At 40.2% G+C, this 26205-nt stretch overlaps 1 protein-coding gene across 2 annotated transcripts in view; it reads left to right on the top strand.

The window, feature by feature from the left end:
- The window catches only part of LOC132815014 (matrix metalloproteinase-16-like), a 251756-nt gene that overhangs the window by 107620 nt on the left and 117931 nt on the right, over nucleotides 1–26205 (top strand). For both annotated transcript variants that reach the window (XM_060823644.1, XM_060823645.1), the window contains 2 exons: nucleotides 3161–3283; nucleotides 13377–13681. In XM_060823644.1, coding sequence (XP_060679627.1) covers nucleotides 3161–3283; nucleotides 13377–13681 — 428 coding nt within the window. The remainder of the gene's footprint in view (nucleotides 1–3160; nucleotides 3284–13376; nucleotides 13682–26205) is intronic.

The raw sequence follows: 26205 nt of genomic DNA, 5'->3' as shown, positions 1-26205 counted from the left end.
GAACTGACAACCAGAAGCGGCAGATTCAAACCCTTACAAATGGCGGAGGAAAGATCACAGAAGCGCTTCCCAGGAGGTTCCCAAGCACTGAGGATGTCACCTAGATAGGGGACGAAATGTCTGCAACACCAATTCCCAGCTCGGTGAACAGAACCACAACAATGAGCACCCAAGCTACAAATCTTCTCACAAACTTTGAACACTCTTAAGTTAGCATTCAATCATATAATGATTTGCTCACTATATTGACAACTTATAATTTGATCTAATTTCGAGTGCTGTAAAAATTGTTAAATTATCTGATATATTTTCATAATTTAGATTGAATTGTATTTGCATAATTGATCATGAATTATTTTACTTATGTGCAATTTTACTTAACCACAACCAATCTAATGTGTTAAGTTCTGATGTTAGATTTGCAATAATGATAGAATAAGTGTGTCATTTTCGTGCTGTATATGTTGTAGCAAAGAGAAACATGAAATGAGTATGAATGTTCACAACTTCCCAAATTCAGATTGCAAGAAGTGGACACCTGCCCTTGCCCCTAACATACCTATTAAATAAATATCCTGAAATTATTGTGCCAACATTTAAGAAACAGTCTTTGTACATTTCTCTAAAAATAAGTATGTGTCTCTAAAAGCAGGTTGTGTTTTAAGCAAATGTGTTATACTTCACTCTTTTTCTAAGCAAATGTCTTTCTTGATAAGGTAGATTAGCACAAAGTGCTTAAAAGTCAGTGTTGGTTCTATGTAATTATGCTACATGTACAGCTTGCTTTAGTTCACTTTATTGTATGGATAATGACACCTTAATAGCTTCACTTTTTTTTTATTCTGCCCCTTGCTTCTTTCATGTGATATAGTGATATCACCTTGAGGTGAGAATCTATTTTGTTTGTCTTGTTTGAAAAATCTCCTCATGTTCAGAGGTGTTTCAGTTTTGCTGTGGTATGTGAACTTATTTGTTGTAAACAATAATGACTGCCTTCCAGATATAGTTCTATATTTTGAAATGTAAGTAATATAAGTAAAATTATTTCAGAACTGTTTATTGTCATGATATACAACAAATGTTTCAAAATTGATTGGAAGACAACTTGACTTTGCCAGAATTTGAGTTTTTGCATGAAATAATTAAACCAGTTAACAGTTGTGAATTGTAAAGTATGTTAGCAAGCGATTAAAGCACTTAGTCTCGGATCAACAAGAATTAATCTTTAATTAATTAATTGTGCTGTTAAATGGAGACCTTTACATTACACCATGGGAATATTTTTTCTGCTAGTTAATCATTACTGTTATGCAAAGGGTGATCAAAATTATAGCTTTTGGCTTGTTCTGTTCCATATTTTACTTATTAACATTACATTTGTTCTAATATGCATATTTACCTGAAGGTTCATCCAAAAATTGTATCATTAGTACTTCAGCATTAAAACAAAGGTACCTTAATTATTCGGGCCACTCAGCAAAATGAAAAGATACACTGAAATGCTTGGAATCAACCATTGGTTTAAAACGTTAGGTATCGACTGATTGAAAACAGTGGAGATGGCTGAATATTCATCATGATTAAAAAGAAGGAATATAATGTTATAACCAAATGATTAAATGGCCAAAATATATTTCTTTGATAAATACAATTAAAATTTAATCAGGTCCATTCAACCTTTGTAATTTTCAGTGGGAATCTTGCTCTGGAATGTTTCCTCAGATGAAGCGAAAGTCTATTTCAAAAGGACTAAAACTCTAATCACATTGAATGAACATGAGTGGCAATGATATGTTGGTATTCATGGGGGGATATTTTGAGTGCCCCGCCAATTGGGAAATGAAACATTGGTTGAGTGCCTGTGTTGCAGTGATCCATCCCCCACTCTTATCATTCTAGCTGAAGTGGGTTAGCTCACTTGGATGGATGGTTAGTTTGTGACACAGAGGAATACCAACAGTGTAGATTCAAATCTTGTACTGGCTGATATTACCATGTAGAGTCACAGAGATGTACAGTATAGAAACAGATCCTTTAGTCCAACTCATCCATGCCAACCAGTGATCCTAAACTTACCTAGTCCCATTTGCTAGCACTTCCCATATCCCTCTAAATCCTTCCACTTCATAGACCCATCCAGATGCCATTTAATTGCTGAAATTGTACCAGCCTCCACCACTTCCTCTGGCAGCTCATTCCATTCACACAACACCCTCTGCGTGAAAAGGTTGCCTAAACTATTTCACCCTAAACCTATGCCCTCTAGTTCTGGACTCTCCACCTCAGGGAAAAGACCTCGTCTATCTATCCTATCCATGCCCGTCATGACTTTATAAACCTCTGTAAGGTCACCCCTTAGCCTCCGATGCTCCAGGGAAAACAGCTGCAGCCTATTCAGCCTCTCCCCATGACTCAAACCCTCCACTCCTGGCAACACATTTGTGAATATTTTCTGAACGCTTCCAAGTTTCACAACATCCTTCCGATAGGAAGGAGACTAGAATTTGATGAAATATTCCAAAAGTGGCTTAACCAATGTTCTGCACAGCCACAATATGACCTCCCAACTCCTGACCAATAAAGGAAAGCATACCAAATGCCTTCTTCACTATTGTATCTACCTGCGACTTTACTTTCAAGGATCTATTAACTTGCACTCCAAGGTCTCTTTGTTCAGCAACACTCTCTAGGATCTTACCATCAAGTGTAGAAGTCCTGCTCTGATTTGCTTTCCCAAAATGCAGTACCTCACATTTATCTAAATTAAACTCCATCCACTCCTCAGCATAGGTGTCACCTTCTCAATCCTACCCCTTGCCTGAGGTATGGTGACCTTCATGTTAAGTTCACCACCAGTCATCACTCTAACTAATGACAGAGCAGCCCTCTGGGACTATACTTACCAGATGTAAAGTTCGACTTAGTTCAAAGGAAAATTGCTCCAGGTGTAAATCATGCGGTGGGTCGACTCCTGCTAATTTGTCAGGACGGTTAAAATCAGCCCTCTGTCTTTAAAGAACTGATGAACAGTTCCTCAAGCTCTTGAACTGAGGTTTTCATTTGAAAGAGCATTGAAAGAAAAATAAAGCAGTGAAGTTCATTGTTAAAAAAGGAGAACAAATGCACAGGTTTAAGGATGTGTTCTTTTATCTTTCCACAGCTGGATGAAGAAGCCGCGCTGTGGTGTGCCTGACCAGTTTGGCACCAACGTTAGATTTAGTGTTAGAAGAAAGCGTTACGCATTAACTGGGCAGAAGTGGCACCATAAACATATCACCTACAGGTACCTGTGTACACACATCACCAAATCAATACTGCATCATATTTATATTCATTATAAGTGTCCCATAAAAATGAAAGGAAAAAGAGGTGTCAGTGCTATAAACCTGAAATGTAAGCAGAAAATCCTGAAAATACATAACCTGTTGGTAACTGAAAGAGAACCTTCAGGCAGAAGTTACACTTAAATTTTACTTTTTTTTTCATCACTGACCCTCCCAGCATTTTCCCTTGACTGTCAGTCATCTGTAAAGTATTACTTCCAAGAAATCTGCCACTAACCAGTAAAAAAATTGTATTTCAGTAGGCTATGTGTAAACCAGAATGTATGCTAGCAAGCTTTGTTATATATTTGGAGTTAAAAAAAACATGGTCAATTGTTGGGTAAAAGTAAATATGGTTTTTTTTTGCTGTTTGAGATGCAATTGTTTGAAGGTAATTTTGACAAGAAAGCCTAACGATGATTAGCCTCCCAAGACTGGGAACTGTGGTAAATATAAACATTTTCACTACAGGATAATTTTATCATTGTGTATTCCAAGAAGGAAGCCTAACCTGATGCTAGTGCATACCATAGATTTGGACATGTAGCTTTGCATTAATTAATTTCAAAAGGAAGGTAACAATGGGAGTATCAGCAATTTTCCAACAGATTGGAAGTTTTCACACTTTGCGTGAACAAGAGCAGGGACTGCAGGTGAGATGGATAAACTTACCACAATTGCATGGTACAGGGAGTCATTTTACTGAGGGAGCAAAAAGGAATATAAAGGTGGTCAGGCACAGTATAGTTAAAGAATATGGACACTGTACCTAACAGCTAGAGTTAGATATGAAGGCTGTAGTGTTTGCACCCTACAAGATTAAGGCATTAATCAGGGCTGGAGAACAACTTGTGCTAGAGGGGAAGGATCCAGGAAAACAGAGAAAAATAGGGAACAGGAGTAGGCCATGGCTCTTCAATTCTGTTCCCTCATTCAATATGGTCATGGCTGAGCATCCAACTCACTCCTCTATTCCAACTTTCTCCAATGCCCTTTAATCCCTTTAACCCTAAGAGCTATATCTAATTCCTAGAAACCATTCACTGATTTGCCTCAGCTGCGCTCTGTGGTGAAGAATTCCATTGGCTTACCATTCTCTGGTGAAGAAATTTCTCCTCATCTCAGTTCTGAATGGTTTACTTTACATCGGAGAGTGTCACCCTGGGTTCTAGATCTAGTTGGTGTGCTGTATACGGGGATCATAACATGGGAGAACTAAGGTCCTCTGAGAGAGCACCAGCAGCAAGAGTTCTGATTGCCTCCACAATGGAGGATACTCAAGGCACTTGCTAACTGTTCAGAAGATGCATAAGATCACTTGAATTGAAATCTTTCCTTTGTTTTGTTCTTGCTTCACACTCTCTTTGACCCTCCACAACTAACTCTTTTGTCATTTAATTCCTTCTGTCTTCCATCCATTCACAGACCTTCCTTTTTGTTATTTTCCCATCCTGCATCCAAACTAGATTCCGTACCAGCATGATATCATAAATGTTACAGCAAAACGTTTAGCTGAGGAACGTTACATTTTGACAATTGAGTGTTTGTTGCCACAATTCAGTGTGCACAAGTTTTATTTGAACATTCAGCAATTTGTTCTAAATCTGTGAATCTATCATGATCATCATTCAGAAATCTTATTCTTGCATCAAATCAATGTACTTTGGACTGACACTTACTTGGAGTTTTTTTTTTAATTCATTCAGGGGATATGGATGTTCCTGGCCAGGCCAGTATTTATTGCCCATCCCTAATTGCCCAGAGAGCAGTTGAGATTCAATCACATTGATGTGAGTCTGGAGTCATATGTAGGCCAGACCAATTAAGGAAGGCAGAATTCCTCCCCTAAAGGATGTTAAGCGAACAGGTTTTGCTGACAGTTGGCAATAGTTTCCTGGTCATCATTAGACGCTTAATCTGAGATTTTGTTTTGTTAAAATCAAAAGCCACCATCTACAATTGCAGTATTAGAGTTTGGATCCCGAGGACATTACCTGGCTTTCTAGATTAATAGTCTAGTGATAATACCACAAGGCCATCACCTCCCTGTTGTGCCCTGTTAGCAAAGAACAGAACATTGATCAAGGAGCAATGGAGTTCATACTGCAAGTTTTGGTTATCATTACTTATGCTTATGTTGTACTATAGTGCATTGCTACTGCTCTATGGTCCTTTCTGATGAGAATGTATCATGGCTAAGAAATGGCTGCTCTGGAAGGTTAGATAGCATGGCATCCAGGGGAGTTTGCAAATTGGAGCCACAATTGGCTTAATGGTAGGAAGCAGGGGGTAATAGTGGAAGGATGCTTGTCAGACTAGAGGTCTATGGCATGTGGAGTTCCTCAGAGGTCGGTGCTGGACCCATTACTGTTTGTAATCTATATCAATGATTTGGATGAAAATATCCAAGGCATAGAACATTACAGCACAGTACAGGCCCTTCAGCCCTCGATGTTGTGCCAACCTGTGAAACCAATCTGAAGCCCATCTAACCTATACTATTCCATTTTCATCCACATATTTATCCAATGACCATTTAAATGTCCGTAATGTTGGCAAGTCTACTACTGTTGCGGGCAGGGCGTTCCACGCCCCTACTACTCTTAGTAAAGAAACTACCTCTGACATCTGTCCTATATCTATCACCCCTCAATTTAAAGCTGTGTCCCCTCATGCAAGCCATCACTATCTGAGGCAAAAGGCTCTCACTGTCCACCCTATCTAACCCTCTGATTATCTAATATTTCTCAATTACGTCACCTCTCAACTTTCTCTCTAACAAAAAGCCTCAGATCCCTCAGTCTTTCCTCATAAGACCTTCCCTCTGACTAGGCAACGTCCTAATAAATCTCCTCTGAACTCTTTCCAAAGCTTCCACATCCTTCCTATAATGCGGCGACCAGAACTGTACGCAATACTCCCAAGTGCAGCCACACCAGGTTTTGTACAGCTGCAATATGACCTCTTGGCCCCGAAACTCAATCCCTCTACCAATGAAAGTTAACACACCATATGCCTTCTTATCAACCTAGGTGGCAACTTTCAGGAATCTATGTACATGGACACCAAGATCTCTCTGCTCATCTATGCTACCAAGAATTTTACCATTTTTAGCATGGTTAGTAAATTTGCAGATTACACTAAAATAGGCAGTATCGTTGAAAGTGAGGAAGGGTATTGCAACACGGCCTTGATCAGCTGGGGAAGGAAATGGCAAATATAGAGTTTAATACAGATACGTGTGAGGTCTTGCATTTTGGAAAACCAAATCAAGGTAGGAGTTTCATAGTGAATGGTAGGTGCTTCAATAGTGTAGGGGAACAGAGAGACCTTGGACTTCAAGTGCACGGTTTTTTGAAAGTTGAGACACAGGTAGACAGGGCTGTGAAGAAGACTTTTTGCACACTGGCTTTCATCAGTCACAGCATTGAGTACAGAAGATGGGAAGTTATGTTGCAGCTGTACAGGACCTTGGTGAGGCCACACTTGTGTTCAGTTTTTGTCGCCTTGTTCTAGGAAGGATGTTCTTAAATTGGAAAGAGTGTAGAAGAAATTTACAAGGATGTTATCAGGACTTAATAGTCTGAGTTATGGGGAGGACTCAATGGCCTGAATTATCAGGAGAGGTTGGACAAGCTAGGACTTTTTTGCTTAGAGCACAGGAGACTGAGGGTGGATCTTATAGAAGTGTGTAAGATCACGAGAAACATGGATAGGGTGAATGCACTCAGTCTTTTTCCTTGGGTTGGGGAATCGTGGGCTAGAGCGCATCAGTTTAAGATTAGAGGGCAAAGAATAAAAGGGAACCTGAGAGGCAACGTTTTTACACAGAGGGTGGAACGCATATGGAATGAGCTGCCAGTGGAAGTGATTGAGGCAGGTACGTTAACAGCATTTAAAAGGCATTTGGACAGATTTAGGAAAGGTTTAGAAAGGTATGGGCCAAGTGCAGGGAAATAGGGTTACAATGGATGGACATTTTGGTCAGCATGGACCAGTTTGGGCCAAGAGGCCTGCCTCCAAGCTATAGGACTCTATGACCATAACTACATTTTGGGAACATTAGTAATAGAAGTGAAGAACAAAGAACAAAGAAAATTACAGCACAGGAACAGGCCCCTTGGTCTTCCAAGCCTGCACTGATCCAGATCCTCTATCTAAACCTGCCATCTATTTTCCAAGGATCTGTATCCCTCTGCTCCCTGCCATTCATGTACCTGTCTTGATACATCTTAAATGACACTATTGTTCCTGCCTCTACTACCTCCAATGGCAATGCGTTCCAGGCCCCCAAGCACCCACTGCGTAAAAAACTTTCCACATATGCCTCCCCTAAAACTTTCCCCTCTCACTATGAACTCGTGACCCCCTAGTAATTGAGTCCCCCACTCTGGGGATAAGCTCCTTGCTATCCATCCTGTCTATACCTCTCATGATTTTGTCAACCTCAGTCAGGTTCCCCCCTCAACCTCCGTCTTTCTAATGAAAATAATCATAATCTACTCAACTTACTCCTCATAGATAGCACCCTTCATACCAGACAACATCCTAGTGAACTTCCTCTGCACCCTCTCAAAAGCATCCACATCCTTTTGGTAATATGGTGACCAGAGCTGTATGGAGTATTCCAAATACGGCTCAACCAAAGTCTTATACAACTATAACATGATCTGCCAACTCTTGCACTCAATACCCCATCTGATGAAGGAAAGCATGGCGTTTGCCTTCTTGACCACTGTATTGACCTGCGTTGCCACCTTCAGGGAACAATGAACCTGAACACCCAGATCTCTCTGTACGTCAATTTTCCCCAGGACTTTTCCATTTACTGTATAGCTCGCTTTTGAATTAGATCTTCCAAAATGCAAAACCTCGCATTTGCCCAGATTGAACTCCATCTGCCACTTCTCTGTCCATCTCTCCAATCTATTTAAATTCTCCTGTATTCTCTGACAGTCCCCTTTACTATCTGCTACTCCACCAATCTTGGTGTCATCTGCAAACTTGCTAATCAGGCAACCAATACCTTCCTGCAAATCATTTATATAGCTCACAAACAACAGTGCCCCTAGCATGGATCCCTGTGGAAAGAGGAATAGACCATTCGGTCTTGAATTTTCCCATCTTCCCCAATTCCACTTACTCAAAAACCTACTGCATTTCCGATGATTCGTAGTTCTGTTGAGAGGTTGTTGGCCTGAAATTTGTGGTTGTGGTGTTTCCTCAGACTGGGGAACCAGTGGCAGCTCTACTATGGATATTTCTGGGAGCCTCGTCACAGAATTAGGTAGCCTGCTAGTACCCTGGAGGGTTCCCAACGGCTTGGAGAGATTTCTCCGCAGGGTGGATGGCCTACCTCTGACAGTTGTATGCTAATTAGCAACCAGCACTCACAATGGCACCAGAAACATCACCAGACTGGGAATACTGGGAAATTGGGCACATTTGCCATCTTGCTGCTCTATTATACACCACCCCGACCACTCACAGCCTACTCCTGCCATTCAGGACGATGATTAAACTCTGCCCATTGATTCAATATCTCCCTCCACAGATGCTGCCAGACCTGTTGGGTATTTCCCAATCTTACTGCAAATTTCCAGCATTCCTCATATTTAGCTAACACTGTTAACACTGGTATATTTAACACCACCACCTCCACACAATGTAATGCACATCCAGGGAAGCTCCAATCTGAGAGCCACCAGAGTCTGGAATTGCCCTGCCTAAATCCTCTTGCTGAACTCAGTAAAAGATTCAACATTTACAGCAGATGAGCAAGACAAGGCAGATGGGACAGCTACACTGAGTCAAAGACCATGGTGCTGGAAAAGCACAGCCGGTCAGCCAGCATCCGAGGAGCAGGAGAAGGGCTGATGAAGGGCTTTTGTCTGAAATGTTGACTCTCCTGCTCCTTGAATGCTGCCTGATCAGCTGTGTTTTTCTAGCACCACTCTTCGACTCTGATCTCCAGCATCTGCAGTCCTCACTTTCTCCACAGCTCTGCCTGACTCCGGATTTGTTCGTAAAGCTTTCCAATTCCATTGGTTGAAAGTGCACTGCTAATGTAGGAATAGAGCAGTTGAATCCAGTGATGTATTCCCTCCCAAATCCAATTACATTGGTTTGTCTAGACTCTGCTATATATAGTTGTCCAAAGACCCTCTTGATAGAGGACAAGGACTGACAAGTTGTGCTGCCACAGCAATATAAGAAAATAAGACCACAAAGCAGGGGTAATCTATTCAGCTGATCAGGTCTGCTCTGCCATTTAATCCAATCATGGCTGTTCTCATCTCAGCCTCAACTCCACTTCCCTGCCCACTCCCCTTTAATCTGTCACTAATTAATAATCTGTCTTTCTCCTCCCTAAATTTATTCAGTGTCCTGGCACCCAACTCGATGTGGGGTATTGAATTCCTTGGATTCACATCGTTTTCTGAGAAATAATTCCTCTTCATCTCTGTTTTGAATCTGCCACCCCTTAGTCTGAAGTATGAGGACTCTGTTGAGTTAGACTACACCAATGGTATTCTAACCTTAAGTTCAGCAAATTGTAGAATCAAACAAAATATTAGAGGATGTGCTGACCCTTTTAACATAACACTTAGATTGCTAGATTCTCGGATGTGAATATTCAGGGAAAAGTGTTGAATAACAGTCCAGGCTTTGGAGATAGTCAGCAGGTCAGGCAACATCTGAGAGAAAAGGGTCAGTAGGTTGGATTTGCCTCAGAGAGCGATTTGGAGATAGGTGCCAAATCAGTAGAGTAGTGGTGAACCCAACGGGATGGCTCTCCCTTCACTGTCCTACCATCTGCACTGTGAGAGGAATTGGCTTCCTACCCCTTTGTGATGAGCAGCTAAAAGCTCATTTTAAGGCCAACACAAGTGCTATTATTCCTTTCCTGGCATTAGGCAGGCTCACTGCTGAATCTAGAGCTCACAAACTGTGTATAGGCAACCTCTGGATGACAGATTGATTGTCCTCTGGAGAGTTCTCACAAATACCTATGATGAAGACACAAGGCAGAAATAGTTACAGCTGTGGCCATAATCGTGGCTATGTACATCTCTCTCTCTCTCTCTCCTCCTTAAACATTTTAAATAAACCACTGGGGGAACCTATTGCAAAATGCCATCCTGCACTTTGCTTCTGAAGCAACATTCATCTCTCCTGGTGGGCCATTGGCTGTGCTACAGGTCCTGTGAGGTATTTCATTTTGGTAAAACAAACAAGGGCAGGACTTATACATTTAAAAGTAGGGCACTGAGTAGTGTTTTAGAAGATAGAGACCTAGAGATTCAGATATATAATTCTTTGAAATTTTCATCACATGGAGACAGGGTGGTTAAGAAGAGATCTAGCACACTTACCTTCATTGCTCAGACCTTTGAGTATAGGAATTGGGATGGCATGTTGAGGTTGTACAGGACATTGGTGAAGTTTCATCTTGAATACTGTGTGCAGTTCAGGAACCCTGCTATAGGAAGGATATTATTAAATTGGAGAGTGTTTAGACAAGATTTACCAGATTGTTGCCGGGAATGGAGAGTTTGAGTTATAAAGATAGGCAGGCACTTTTTCACTGGAGGATAGGAATTTGAGGGGTGACCTTACAAAAGTTTACAAAATCACGAGGGGCATAGATAAGGTGAATAGCAAATGTCTTTTCCCTCGGGTGGGGGAGTTCAAAATTAGGGGACATATTCTTTAGGCGAGAGAAGCAAGTTTTAAAAATGACATGAGGGGCAACTGTTTTACAGAGAGTGGTTCATGTGTGGAATAAATCACCAGCAGAAGTAGTAGATGCAAGTACAGTCACAATATTTAAAAATACATTTGGATAAGTAAATGGAAAGGAAAGGTTTGGAGGGATATAGGCCAAACTCAGGCGAGTGAGACTAGTTTAGTTTAGGATTATGGTTGGCATGGACTGTTTGGATTGAAGGATCTATTTCCATGCTGTATGACTCAATGACTGTATAACCTCCTGCATGACAATGCTGCCCACAACCCCAAGAAGAGCAGGGAGAAGTGACCAACTGGGAGAATGCCTCATGTAAACTTGCTGTGGTGAGTGCTATGATGCGATATGTAACCTTGGGGTCAGCCTATAATCTGATGCTGGGACCTTGATACCTTATGTTCAAGATGATAACCTTTAATCAGAACAAAGATGTTTCCTAATGGGTGTGATTGAGTTTAAAATGACTTGTCAATATTTGAAGAGCAGGAGTCAGTACTTTTCTGTTAGTCATTGGGACACAAAGTAATTTATCTTGACATTCTCTCATTGTTATTTTGGAGATTTTTTTTCTCATGTACTGTATTTACTGCTTTCCTAAGAATGGACCCTGCAGTTTTAAAGAGTGAAATTAGTTGAGATGTTCTGATCTCATAATTGCAATTCTTTGTTTTTATTTTATTGAGCCATAGAGTCATATGGCACAGAAACAAACCCTTCGGTCCAACCAGTCTATGCCAACTATAATTCCAAATGGAACTAGTCCTGCCTGCCTGTTCCTCACCAATATCCTTCTAAACCTTTCCTATTCATGTACTTATTCAAATGTCTTTTAAATGTTCTAATTATGCCCACATCCACTACTGCCTCAGGCAGCTCCTGCCGTACGTGAATCACCCTCTTAAAAAAAATTACCTCCATGTCTTTTTTATGATTTTTATGATTATTGTTCCCGTAAATCACTATACTTGACGTGGAAGTTCAAAAATTAAACATTTCTTTCCTAAAATTAATAGAAACTTTAAGAAAATTAAGACATCTTCATTGTGCGGAAAATGCCTTCACAATGATTATGGCAAACTCTCACCTTCTATAGAACTGGACACAACTTTTCTTGAGACATTGATTCTTTTCTTTTCAAATTACGACTTGAAAAAACTCCAAAAATATGAATATTTGAGTGTTTTTGAAAAGAAAAACACATTTTGGCAAAAAGTTTTGCCTTGGACTTTCAGTTTGCAAGAAATACCAACATTAAGTTAAAACACTTTTCTATACTGTATGAGAAGAGAAGGCTGATGGACTGTAATTGATAGAGGCATAGCCATGGAGAATACCCCAGTTAAATGATGACTGATAGTTAACTGCCAACCTATAGTTTAAGCTTAAATCAGGCATTTTGACTCTGATTGCTCAAGGCATTGTTCTGTGAAATGAACTAGAGAATGACTGTCATCTGTTTCGACCAGTGAAACAGGCACAATTCTTGTTCTTGTTCTTTCTATCTATCTTTCTAGCTATTTATCGTAATGACTGTGCATTTAGGTGCACCACACTACAAGTCTGAGAGACAATCCTAAATTGGTTGTCAGTATAATTCTTATAATACTCAGGATTATTTTGCAAATGTTATCCAATCATGGCGTTATATGGAACGTTGGACACAGTGTTTTAAGTTTTATAAACACAGCTGGTTGGGTACAGTTGTTTGTTGCGAACAGCCAAAGGCATATTGATTTTTGATACGATCTACCAGTCTTTGGATTGTATGGTGACATCCACAATGAAATTCATATGCCACATTGCTCACTTGTGTGAGATGAAGAATGTTTTTATGGCTTGGTGGCAGCATTCTTTTAGTGACAAACTCCACTTGTGTTGTCACTGCACTGTTGTGGCATAGAACAGCTACTGTCAAAAGAAATAACTAGATTGGCATATTCTCCATGGCAATGCATCTACCAAGCAGAGTCCACTTGCCAACCAATTGATACTCTCTTTCCATAGTATAAAAAATTGCTTTGCCTTCACGTTGGTATTTTTATGATTTATCCTGATGAATGCAAGATGGAAAGGTTTGATATAATGCGTCTTTTCTCAGCAATACACAAATACTGTTATACCTGACAACCATATGAATATCTATCAGATAACACATATCTGCTAATTATCATTTATTTTTCAGTAGTCCAGATAAGCTGTCAACTGATCAAGAAAAACTAAAAGAAACCATTCTAGTTTAGTAATGTCACAAGGATGAAATTCTTTTGCGAAAATTCTCATTGCCTCTCTTATTTCACCTACAGCATTAAAAACTTCACTCCTAAAGTAGGAAAACAAGAAACACACAGAGCGATACGCCGTGCCTTTGATGTGTGGCAGAACGTAACTCCCCTGACATTTGAAGAAATACCGTATGTGGAGTTGGAAAATAAGAAGAGGGATGTGGATATTACAATTATGTTTGCTTCTGGTTTCCATGGTGACAGCTCACCCTTTGATGGTGAAGGGGGCTTCCTTGCACATGCCTATTTCCCAGGACCTGGCATTGGGGGTGACACTCACTTCGACTCTGATGAGCCATGGACATTAGGAAATCCAAATCATGATGGTAAGCACTTTTATTCACAAAAGTAACCTGTGCAGTGTTTGAAGACCTACATATACAGACCTTATTACAATTGACGGAATAATTATGACTCATCTTGCTTTGAAGTTCTCTTGATGTAAATGAACATTACCTGGATCCAAGGGAGAAATTGCTGTAACAGGTGGCTTTTATCAACAGATAATTTATTATAGGAACTGATACTATAAATAAATTAAACACTGACATTATTGCTTTTCCTCTTTAGAGACTGCACTAAAATAAACAGTAAATCCAGGCCACAGCTGTTTCCTTTCAAAAGATTCTATAAATGAAGATGCATGACTCTGACATTTCTGTAGTAATTTCAGACAATGTACATTCAGACATATTTTTCCAGAATTTACTTCGCTCAATATCCTTAAGAAACTTGCGGGGAGGTGGGGGCAAAGTAGATACATGTAACAAGAAGAGTAATTCTTCAGTGTTGTGGGAGATGCAGCAAAACTGCTATAGTTTGAATCAGTAATTGGTTGCACCATCATCTTAATGACAATGATCTGGGTTAAGTCCTATTTCAGTGCCTGAGCGCAGAGGTCATGGCTGGTACTTCAGGCAGTCCTGAGGACATACTGTGCTGTCAGAAGTGACACCGTTCAGATGTGACGTTAACCTGAAGACCAGCTACTTGCTTGGGTGGAAGTAAAAGATCCTGTGACACCAATGTGAAGAGCAAATGTTATCTCCAATGTCATGACCAATGTTCATTCTTTAATTAACATCACAAAACATAGCTGGTCACGATCATTTTACTGTTAATGGCGTTTACTGAGCACATATTAGCTGCTGTATTTCCAAATAACGGCTATGACTACATTTCAAAAAACAAAATTGGCCAGAAAGCACATTGAGACATCTGGTGATCCTGACAAGTTCGACATGAGAGCAAATTTTTTAAAATATTGATGAATGGCCAAGATTCAAAGTGTTTCATATTTGTAAGATTGAAGCAAACAGCTACAGGTAAAGCTTCACTACTTGAAAAGTAGGTACTCAGGCACAGAATTAAAAAATATTCATTTTGCCTTGTATATTATGTGATGAAACTTTCAATGAGTTTAATGTACTTAAAAATCCATGTGCTGTATGTAGACTGACCGTGCTATTAGGGAGGGAGATTCAGGACTTTGAGAGAAGACACTGAATAAATGGTGATATATTTCCAAGTCAAGATTGTGAATGGCAGGTGGTGGTGCAGTTCATGCCCTTCGATATGGCTGTGGTCATGGGTTTAGAAGGTACTTTTCCAGGAGCCTCAGTTAATTTCTGCAGTGCACCTTATAGATGATGCACACTACTGATAGTGAGTATCAGAGCGTTTGTTTATGTATGCTAATCCAAAAGTTGCTTTTTGATGCCTATGGTGTTAAGCGTCCTGAGTGTTGTTGGAGATGCACTCATCCAGACAACTGGGGAGTATTCTGTCAGTGGCCTGTACTTTGTAGATGGTGAACTGGGTTTGGGGAGTCAGGAGGTGAATTAGCCACTGTGAGATTCCTATACTGTGCTGTTGTTGCCATAACACTTACAACACTAGTTCATTTCAATTTATGATCAATCCTAACCGCAAGTAAGTTGACAGTGGGGATTTAGTGATTATGATGCCATTAAACGTCAATGGATGATGGTTAGGTATTGTTTTGTTGGAGGTATCATTGCCTGGCACTTTCGTGGTACAAATGTTACTTGTCCCTTATTAGCCCACACCTGGATATGGTCCAGGTCTTGCTGCATTTGAACATACATTGCTTTAATATCTGAGGTGTTGCGAATGCTGCTGAACATTGTTTGATTGAGGGAAGGTCATTGATGAAGCAGCTGAAGATGGTTGGGCCTCTGATGCTATCCTGAGGAACTCCTGCAGAGATATCCTGGAGGTGAAATTGCTGACTTCTAACAACAATGACTATCTTCCTTAATGCCAGGTATGACTCCAATTAATAGGGAGCACACCTGCTGATTTCCATTGACTCCAGGTTTGACTGGGTTCCTTGATGTAGCTTGATGTCAAGGCACACTTTCACCTCTCCTCTGGAATTCATCTCCTTTGTCCATGACTTGAAATGAGGTCAGCTGCTGAGTAGCACTAGCAGAAACCAAACTGAGTAGCTTATTGTGAAACAATGGCTGCTTGATAGCATGGTTCCAACACATTACTGATGATGAAGATTAGACTAATGTGGCAGTAATTGGCCAAATTGAATTTATAGAGTCATAAAGTCAAAGAGATGTAAGCAATTTTCCACATTGTCAGGTAGATGCCAATATTGTAGTAGTACTGGAAGAGCTTGTTTCGGGGCACAGCAAATTCTGGAGCTCAAGTCTTTTGTTCTATTGCCAGAATATTGTCAGGGCTCATAGCATTGGAGTATCCAGTGCCTCCAATCATTTCATAATCACATGTCGAATGAATCAAATTGGCTGAAGACTGCCATCTGTGATGCTGGGAACATCTGGAGGAGCTGAAAATGTGTTGCTGGAAAAGGGCAGCAGGTCAGACAGCATCCAAGGAGCAGGAGAATCGACATTTCGGCCATGAGCCCTTCTTCAGGAATCATCTGGAGGAGGCTGAGATGGATCATCCATTTGGCACTTCTGGCTGAAGGTTGTTGCAAATCCTTGAGCCTTATCTACTTGCACTAATGTGCTTGGCTCTCTCATGACTGAAGATGATGATATTTGTGAACCCTTGTTGCACAGTGAGTTATTTAATTTATAAATGGAAATGACAGGACTGTGGAACTTATATAATTCCTGATGAAGGGCTTATGCTCGAAACGTTGAATTCTCTATTCCTGAGATGCTGCCTAACCTGCTGTGCTTTGACCAGCAACACATTTGCAGCTGTGATCTCCAGCATCTGCAGACCTCATTTTTTACTCATTGGTTGTGGAATCACTTAGCTCTGTCAATCACTTGCTGCTTTTGCTGTTTAGCAGGCACACAGTCCTGTTTTGTAGTTTCACCAGGTTGTCATCTCATTTTTAGGTGTGCCTGGTGCTGTTCTTGGTAAGCTCTCCTGAATCATTCAGTGAACCAGGGTTGATCCCTGACTTGATGATGAACCTACCCACATATTATTTCATTGTAATACAGAAAATGAAAAAAAGTACAGATTGTACATTCAGTGTCCAAGCTCTCTTGGATTAATGAGAAGTTTGAAAATTTCCCCAAGCAGCCTTCATATTCTTCAAATATTAAAGTTTAAAAGGTAAGAGTAGGAGATGTTGATTAAGGCCCTGAAGCCTGTCCCACTATTTAAGTAGATTAATTATATGAACAAATGAAATTGAAACAAAGGTAGATTATTCAGCACTTCAAGTCTGCTCTGATATTCAGTAAGATTGTGGCCGATCTTTGTTATTCGAATTCCTTATTCCAATCTTGGCCTAGTAACCTTTGATTATCTTTTCTGACAATTAGCTACTTCTGCCTTAAAATGAATTTGCCTCCACTGGCTTCTGAGGCAGAGAGTTCCAAAGTGACACAACCATCTCAGAAATAAACAATTCATCTCAACGTTAAAACAATGACTGTTAGTTCTCAACTGATCTACCAGAGGAAAGATCTTTTCCATGGCCACCTTGTCCATACCAATGATCTTATGCACTTCAATCAAGTCACAATCATTCTTATAAACTCCAGCTTATTCTGAGCTTTCTCTTAAAATTGATGAGATTCCCGACTTGTTTTGTTTGTAACTGAAGTGAGATGGGGTAATTAAGGTTATTGCAAATAAATTATGATTTTTTTTCCATATTAGTTTTATTTGCAATGGTAGATAATTAATTATAAGTCTGAAATCCCTGCTTAAGTATCACAAGAAGAGTAATAAAAAATGTGTGATGTATGTCTATATATAAGAACAAAACAAAGCAGGGTCCATTATAAATGTGAATGGATCCATATCCAGCAAGTCACATTAAAGAGACTAATTATAACTAAAATAAAAAAAAAACTACTGTGGATGCTGGAGATCTGAAATAAAAACATAAAGTATGTAAGTTAGCTCACTGAGCTGGAAGGTTTATTTTCAGACGTTTCATCACCATGACTATGTAACATCATCAGTGAGAGTGGGTGAAGCACTAATGGTATATTCCACCTCTCTACTAATGGGTTTTGGTTTCTGAAGATGGATGATGTCATTTCTGTTTTTTTTCAAGGGAAGGTAGATGGAATCCAAGTTGATGTGTTTATTGATAGGGTTCTGTTTAGAATGCCATGCCTCTAAGAATTCTCCCGCGTGTCTTAAAAACAGGAAGTGCCTGTGAAACTCAACAGGTCTGGCTACAGATGTGAAGAGTTAACTGATTCTATAATTCTTCTTTCGAACTTGAATAAAAGTCATATTAGACTCAAAATTTTAACCCTGTTTCATTTTTCACAGATGCTGCCAGACCTACTGAGTTTCTCAAGCACTTTCTGCTTTTAACCTGCTCAGTGGAAAATTGATGTGACTGGATGAGGCACATATATGACTCCAATGGAGAGTAAATCAGATGGGTTATAAACAGGTACAATCCCATCAGTTTCCAGCAGATAAATTACATTAAAGTGATCCCTTCAGATGCCACTTAGACAACATAACTTTTTTAAGCATGCTGTTGACTACAGTATACATAAGTTACATGAGTATACGTTGTATAAATGTTTAACTTCTATGTACAAAGTCCAAAGGAAGGAACAGTCACTCTAAAAACTGAATATTTATCTTTTGGAAAATGTATGTGTAGGGAGCTTATTCAGAACAATTGAACAGAATAATATTTATTTTCTTCACACAGAAGCTGATACTCATGAGCATTTTTTTTCCAGTGCTGTACCAAACTGATTCTAATAAATTGGTCAGTTCACTCTGCTTTATTCCCAAGATAAGCAGGCATGTTGATGGATGAAATCCTATAGCGACCTCTTACAGAAGAGTAGGAAGAGTATTTATGCTTCAATTAAAATTACAAAAACAGATCATCTGCTTACGGACCAGATCAAAACCTCTTTAAATATATCAAAGAGATAGCTGAGACCATAATGTTTATGTTCTTTACAGGCAAGTGTAAGACGCTGCATTCCAGATGTGAGTCAATTGGTTACACCACCAGGCTTTAAGAAAAACACTTTATTCTTACAGTACAGTTAAAATACAAACAAAATAAAGAAGATTTGGTATAACTTTAACTCTATTAGAAAACATAACAGAATAATGCATTATTTAACTACTAAAGAGCAACTGTTCCAACATAGTAACATCCTATAGACACACCCTTGGTAAAGGCAAATTCAGTAAAATAAACTATCTCACATGCAGTTCTGCAGTCCAGGAGGAAAGAACGTTGAGACAAAATTCTGGCAAAGAGAGATTAGATTACTTACAGTGTGGAAACAGGCCCTTCGGCCCAACAAGTCCACACCGACCTGCCAAAGCACACCCACCCAGACCCATTTCCCCTATGTTTACCCCTGCACCTAACATTATGGACAATTTAACACGGCCAATTCACCTGACCTGCACATTTTTGGATTGTGGGAGGAAACCGGAGGACCCGGAGGAAACCCATGGGAGAATGTGCAAATACCATCCAGTCAGTCGCCTGAGGCAGGAATTGAACCCGGGTCTCTGGCGCTGTGAGGCACCCATAAAGATGTTTAACAGCTTCGACAATGAATTTCAAAACTCCTAAAACTGAAAACTAAACTAAAACCCTGGCTCTGTGAGAGACTGATCACACCCATTCATGGTGCATCAATTGTTCTAACTTGACAAAGAAAGCCCTCACCAGCTGTTTACTTCATTGGCTTCTTCAAACAGGAGAAATTGCACCTTATAAAGCCCTAGTATCATCACACTGGTCATTATTATATTACTGTTGTGTAATTGGTGCTGCATTTCCCACAGTACAACAATGGCTATGCTGCAACATAATTTGTAAAATAAGTATAACGTGCTTTGGGACATTGTGTGGTCATGAATTGCTCCAAATAAATGCAATACTTTCCTCATTCCATTAACTATATATATCACATTTGAATGCCAAAAACAATCAACTCAATGGAACCATGGTAAGCTAGTTTACTTGCCAGATACTTCTGCACAAAGTTTCTCAAGGTCATACAGGCGAGGAAAGTCTTTCCAGTGTTTTCTGTTTTTATTTCAGATTTCTAGCATTCATGGCACTTTGCTTCGGAATCATTTCTATCACTCCGGTATTAATGCCACAGATCCAAGCACTTAATGAGCTTAAATTGGTAGAACTTCAGTAAAGCTGCTCTGAAGGGTTGAAATCTCCAGTGTTTTCTATTTGCATGACTTGGTTAAACATGTACCAAACTGATATGCTCAGAACATTCTGCTTTCTCTTGGACTGTGTGAAGTAACTCTTATGGCTTTAGCCAATACCATTTTGCAGCTATTATTAATTAAAAAGATTGCTGGCTGGAGTGCTCGCAGTAAGTTGTAATAGCAGCCCAAATATTTTCTCCAACTCCTCAGCCAGTTAATCTATTTTTTTGGACTGTGGAAAGAAAAGCCTCTGCATGTCTTCACTATGCTTTGGAGAAATGCAATGAATTTTTTTACACTGCAAAAGAGAAGGAATACGATTAATTTCCAGCCAAGATTATGGTCTGAAAATCTCAGTGTTCTTTTGTGTTATCTTCAATAAAGTGTTCATTTTGTACTGGCAAGTAATCAATGAAATGTTGGGTCCTTCGTGTATTGAATGGAAGATGAAATGACAAGAAAGACGTTTGGCTTATATATCACGTAAATACGAAGGAAAATGGACTGGACGCTCCTCTACCATCTCATCTGAGATGAGCACGATGAAACATTTGATACAACACATCAGACAATGTGATGTAGGTAAATGTGGCAGGGTAATAGGTCCTTGTTCCCGCAGATAATCCTGTCATGAATCATTCTCGCCATCACTTTCAAGACCATTCAGAGGAAATTGAAGTCAATCAGTGGAGGTCCTCAATGACTCTAATAGATGCACCCATAATGGCTTAATTTCCCCTGGGAGCCGAACTTGTGTGGAAGGCGAATCTGGCTCAAAAAAGGGTTTCTGGTAATGGCAGGGTCAGTGCATAAAAGAGAATCTATTATATTTTTAAGAGGTGGGGGAGTCCAGAACTAGAGGACATAGGTTTGGGGTGAGAGGGCAAAGATATAAAAGAGACCTAAGAGGCAACATTTTCACTCAGAGGGTGGTACGTGTGTGGAATGAGCTGCCAGAGGAAGTAGTGGAGGCTGGTACAATTGCAGCATTTAAAAGGCATTTGGAAGAGTACATGAATAGGAATGGTTTGGAGGGATATGGGCCAAATGCTGGCAGGTGGGACTAGATTGGGTGGGATATCTGGTCGGCATGGATGAGTTGGACCGAAGAGTCTGTTTCCGTGATTTACACTTCTATGACTCTATGACGCAGAATTCATGAATTGCACCTTCATGCTTAGCATGGTTTTTCATAGACACAAATCTCAATGGGGTTAAATTGGAAAGCTCTCAAAAAAGGCATGACGACCCAGTACATGATTATCCCACACCTATTATTTGCAGACAGTATGTCACCTTCGTGCTGCTGCTCATTTAAGTGATCGCTATGTCCAACCAGCACTAATCATACTCGTTCTTGGCTGTTGGCATCAGCAGGCAGACAACATCATGAGTGGCACAATGGGTGGCACGGTGGCTCAGTGGTTAGCACTGCTGCCTCACAGTGCCAGGGACCCTGGTCCGATTTCAGCCTCAGGTGACTGCGTGGAGTCTGCACATTCTCCCCATATCTGCGTGTGTTTCCTCCAGGTGCTCCAGTTTCCTCCCACAGTCCAAAGGTGTGCAGGTTAGGTGAGTTGGCCAAATTAAATTGCCCATAGTGTTCAGGGGTGTGCAGGTTAGGTGCATTAGTCAAGGGAAATATAGAGTAATAGGGTAGGGGAATGGGCCTGGGTGGGTTATTCTTCAGAGAGTCAGTGTGGACTTGTTGGGCCACAGGGCTTGTTTCCACACTGTAAGGATTCTAATTCTAGTGGCTGGAACTACTGAAAGCTAACCCATGCTGCTTTAAGCTGGTCTGTGTCTCTGGGTGGTGTTTGTGACTGGAGCAGCTTGCTGGAAAGGAGAGACTGTGCAGGGGTTCTGCTGCTGAAGGACTCAGATGAGATATTGCTGAAGTCACCCAAAGGAGGAAACTGATTGGCTTGCAAAATAAAATGCCTGATACATTGTGAATCTTGCCAGAAAGTCTGTGTGCCGGGACGAGGAAGATGAGTGAGGTGAGTGTCAACTTGGCATTGCACAAAGCTGGGAGTCACCTTTGCCAACGTGGAAATGATGGTCAATTCAATCAACACACATGAGAACCCAGCCATGTTGCAGTGACTGTTGAATGCTGTCACAGCTAGCATTGTATCACAAGCAACAGCCACCCAATCTCTGAATACTACCATGCACTTACAGCTGTGGTTCCTTGGAATGCAAGTGTCCTGACCTTTCTCTCAGGTTGTAGTAAAAAGTGAAGTCTGCAGATGCTGGAGATCAGAGCTGAAAAATGTGTTGCTGGTTAAAGCACAGCAGGTCAGGCAGCATCCAAGGAACAGGAAATTCGACGTTTCGGACAAAAGCCCTTCATCAGGACTGAGGAAAATTCCTGATGAAGGGCTTTTGCCTGAAACGTCGAATTTCCTGTTCCTTGGATGCTGCCTGACCTGCTGTGCTTTAACCAGCAACACATTTTCAGTGCTTTCTCTCAGGTTGACAGCATTTGGTTTTCCAACACTGTCAGTGTTCTTTTTGTTACCTATCCAGTAGATAATGCAAACTAGTAATGCTAAAAGTGCAGACCACAGTTCTGTGACTATGTCCAGAGTTACTTGACATGATCCTGCTAGCCATTTCCCCAGTTAAAGCCAGCAGCCTTCCACCATACAGGTCACTAATGTAGCTCACTGTCAGAACAGTAGGAGAGGAAAAGGCACTGGTGAATTCAAATATGTGAATAGTTGACCTTTGTAAGTATTTGGCATCATTTCATTTATATTTATGTATTGGAATGATTATTTTTGAATTGTGGTCAAGTGATGGTTGGTGATAGAAGAAAAGTAAAGTGTTGCATTGCTGGTGAATGGGGCCTTGTCCTTGCAGTTCTTATACTCACAAATGGATGATTTTTTTATGGACAGTCCAAGCAGAAAGGGTTGTCTAGGTTGCCTTCTTTCTTATGTTACTCCTCCTCAGCTGCTCTTATATACCCAGTGGCAAGGCCTCTGCCTTCACATTAAATATTCTTAGATACATGTTTTGCCAGAGTCCACCACAGATCTTGACTTCTGCTCTGTCAAATTTTAGAGGACTCTTCAAGTGTGGCCCAGACAGTGAAAGTATTGTTTCAGCACTGCACTTGCCTGCTCTGTCACATAGCCATTCCACCACAGGCAGTCATTGAATGCATCTTACACACCCATGTATATATGAAGCATTGGGTCATTAGCCATTCCACCAGCAAATAGTTCTTGTCACTCAAAAAGCATCCTATGGTTTGACCTGATGATTTAAATGCAGCTGGTACAGGGAAATGCCATAGTCACAAGGCATTTTGATTGCCGCTAAAATACTAGGCACGATTTGTTGCCCATGCACATTTGGACAGCATAGACTCAATCATATGTCTATGTCAGTTCATGGAGGTCTTCCCCCATGCTTCAAACAGTGTGATGCTCCAAATGAATATACTCACTTGTCTTTACAGTCCCTCATGAACTATGGCTAAGTACCTTAAGGAGGAAAGATGTGGCACCCAGAAAATGTCATAAACATTGTTTTTCCAAGATTGCAGCCAACTCCAAACCCCAGGATACCTTTGACAATGTACTTGCAGCATCTGCTTGTTTTTTGGAAAGAGAGAATGAAATGTGCGAAGCTCTCAATGAATTTAGGGCACAAGTTACCTTTGTTATACAATAACGGATAGCAGACTATAAACTGGTGTTAAACAGAATCAATGCCTTAAAGTGCATAAAAAAGGTTATCCTGACTGCTTTCATTCTCACCTTTGTTATCTCTAAAACTGACCATTTCAATGTAATGCAATGTCTGGTGTCTCAGATTCTACTGCAAAGGCATCCATAACTGCTGCTCATGTCCTTACTCGCACCAAGTCCCATTCACCCACCGGTCTTTGTGTTTGTTGATCTATATTGACTTCTTTGAAAATTTAATGTATATTGTCAAGTACCTTTAATGGCTTGCCTACCTATCACTGTGGTCTTCTGCAATCCTCCAAACTCCTGAAAGATCTATACTTGTCCAATTGGTGAAAACCTGTTACTATAACTTTTTCTCTTCACCTGCCAAGGTCCTAAAGTCAGGTATTTCTTCCCTAGATCTCTCTGTGTCATCTTCTTTAAGACTGAAGTGTATGGTTGAGTGTCTATAATTTTACTTTATAATGCTTTTGTTAAGTGACTTAGGATTTATTATCATGTTAAATATGAAATTTCTTTTATGGGCAGCACGGTGGCTCAGTGGTAGCACGGTACAGTGCCAGAGACCTGGGTTCAATTCCATCCTTGGGAGCCTGTCTGCGTGGAGTTTGCACATTCTCCCTGTGTCTGTGGGGGTTTCTGCCAGCTGCTCCACTTTCCTCCCATAGTCCAAAGATGTGCAGGTTGGATGGATTGGCCATGCTAAATTACCCATAGTGTTCAGAGATGTGATGGTTGGTTGTGTTAGCCATGAGAAATGTAGGGTTATGTGGATAGGATAGAGGGGATGGGTCTGGATGTGGTGCTCTTCAGAGGGTCAGTGTGGACTTGTTAGGCCAAATGGCCTCTTTCCACACTGTTGGGATTCTACAGATTCTATGGAAAAAACAAGAATACAATTAACTTGCTAGTCTGCGGTGTAAATTGGAACCTATCTCAGCTGAGCCTCAACTGTAACACTAGATTTGATGTCAATATGTATAAACATGACTTTAAATTATAATACAGGTCATTCTGCTATAATGCACATTTCATTAATGTGAATTCACTGTAATGTGATTGACGAATTGGGGACACAGTTTCTAAAGCACAAACTTTTAAAACATGTGGTAGCTGTAATGCGCTGACATCGCCAAGATTTTAAGCGCTGTTTCTAAAGCACGATTTTTCTATAATGCAGGGTTGCACAAGAACACAACCATTGCATTATAGAAGAACTACCTGTAAAGCAATATAGTTGCCTTATTTAAGAACATAAGAAATAGGAGCAGGACTAGGCCATAATGCACCTCAAGCCTGCTGAACCAGTCAGTGAGCTCATTGATGGTCTCCTGCCTCATCTCTATTTTCCAGTACATTCCCATATTCCTTCATTCCCTTAGAGACCAATATTTATCGATATCTGTCTTGAATACACTCATTGACTTATAACTGCAGCCTCCAGGGTGGATAATTCTAAAAGTTCACAATCCCTGAAATGAAAAGATTTTTCTCATTGCAATCCTAAAGAGCTGCCCTCTGTCTGGAGGGGAGGAAAAGAAAACTATTGATTGCCTTTCATGTCAGCTAGAGAAAGCTGACTGTTAAATCTTTACATTAAATTGTACGAGGGCAAGATTTTAACTGCAAGATAGAATGCAGTTGATTGGAATGTATTTACATGCTCCATGATCAAGCAGCTTCAATCATTGTAAAAGGCTGTTCTGAAAGGAAGAGTGTGTGTCAGGAAATTGGCATTTGAAAGACTAATTTCAATCAAAGAACAGTTTTCAATTTGTTAATGCCTTTGGAATATGGCATGTTTTGCGAATCTATAAAAAAACTTATTTAACCTATGAAATTAGTAACTGTCCAACTTGATGAGCACATGACCCTATGCTATACTAGTGAATGGATCATGTCTGATTATATACTTTTTGTGAGTCAGACAGTTAACATAGAATTTAGAGCAAACACACTATTTGAATCCAACTAGTTTTTGTCATTTTTAATGTTCCATGCAATCTCTTTCTATCTCATGTTAACTAATCATGATCAAAATATCCTTCTATCTGTTTCTCCTTCCTGTATTTATCTAGCTTCCTCATAAATGTATTAAGCTCTTCCAATCTATTTTATGCTTCTTGAAATGTACTATTTGCATTTGACAACATAATTGCTGCAATTGTGAAGTTATATTCTGATGCATTAGTATGTGCGCTGCTCTTTGAGTGATTTGCAGTCACCTGACTGCAGCAAGCCTGAGAAAGGGGAACAGAGCTCATTGCTATCCACAGTTGTACTCTGGGTCATTTGCAAAATACCTCTCAGGTGGCACCACCACACAGATCCACTCAATCCCTAATATATTTTGCTTCAGAATGCTTATTATTATGTGGAATTTAGTCAACCCTATACATTTCATCATAGCAGGCAACTTATCTCTTTTCATGTAAAGGAAGGGCTGAGTCCACCATGTTGGTATTTGAACAAACTCTTGAGATGGATTCTGCAAGGTGTTC

The sequence above is a fragment of the Hemiscyllium ocellatum genome, chromosome 4, assembly GCF_020745735.1.
Source record: "Hemiscyllium ocellatum isolate sHemOce1 chromosome 4, sHemOce1.pat.X.cur, whole genome shotgun sequence".
Classification (NCBI taxonomy): Eukaryota; Metazoa; Chordata; class Chondrichthyes; order Orectolobiformes; family Hemiscylliidae; genus Hemiscyllium; species Hemiscyllium ocellatum.
Note: the sequence above shows the minus strand (reverse complement) of the source record. Positions and strands in the feature narration are given on the sequence as shown.